We start from the raw sequence: 713 nt of genomic DNA, 5'->3' as shown, positions 1-713 counted from the left end.
GCCTGGGCCGGGGCCATGGCGCCGCCGTTGGGCTGCTGCGCGCGGCGCCACCTCCACGCGCCGTCTGCCGCTTCCCTCGCAGGCCCAACCGCTGCAGCGCGCGCCCGGCTCGCACCGCCCCCTCCCCCGCTGGGGCGGAGCCTCCTGTGTCCCGTGACTCCTGCCCGGCGCCCCGGGAGCCCGGGTCCTCCCCCACCCTGCAAGCAAATCTGGGGGGGGGCGCGTGCCCCCCTTCCCCTATGCACCATCCTGCCGGGGCCCGAGTGGAGGCTGAAAGGGAGCCCCCGGGGTTTTTCCTCTCTCCCTCCTCCAATTCAGGCCTAGGAAGCTGTGATTCCGCGGTTCCCGTGCTCTATAGCGTCCCTTTCCGCCAAGAATGTGCTGCAGCTGACCCGCACAGTGCATTGGCGACATGTAGGGGTGCACGTGAACCCCCTGAGCATGGCGGTGCACCCCCTGCAAAAGGCGCTGCCGACACTGCGGGCAGTCGCCACTCGCCACCCCCCGCCTTACTGCCAACACTGCCAACGGCATCTGCAGGCGGTCCATAATCGCCGCTGGATGCCACTGCTGCTGCCGGCGGCATCTGCGGGAGCTCCCTGCTGGCCACCACCACGCTCCCACCTCCGACACCACCTGCAGGAGCTCCCTGCCTGCCACCACCACACTTCTGTCACCGTCACCACCTGTGGGAGCTCCCCGCCTACCACTGC

General features: G+C 70.0%; 1 protein-coding gene across 1 annotated transcript in view; it reads right to left on the bottom strand.

Moving 5' to 3' along the window:
• Window positions 1-54, bottom strand: part of MTHFD1 (methylenetetrahydrofolate dehydrogenase, cyclohydrolase and formyltetrahydrofolate synthetase 1) — an 83,589-nt gene extending 83,535 nt beyond the window's left edge. The window contains exon 1 of the mRNA XM_019518448.1: window positions 3-54. Within this exon, the coding sequence (XP_019373993.1) occupies window positions 3-17 (15 nt within the window). The 5' untranslated portion in view covers window positions 18-54. The remainder of the gene's footprint in view (window positions 1-2) is intronic.
• Window positions 55-713: the final 659 nt, after the last annotated feature.

This window comes from Gavialis gangeticus, unplaced genomic scaffold, assembly GCF_001723915.1.
Source record: "Gavialis gangeticus isolate Ggan-Ray unplaced genomic scaffold, GavGan_comp1, whole genome shotgun sequence".
Lineage (NCBI taxonomy): Eukaryota > Metazoa > Chordata > Crocodylia > Gavialidae > Gavialis > Gavialis gangeticus.
Note: the sequence above shows the minus strand (reverse complement) of the source record. Positions and strands in the feature narration are given on the sequence as shown.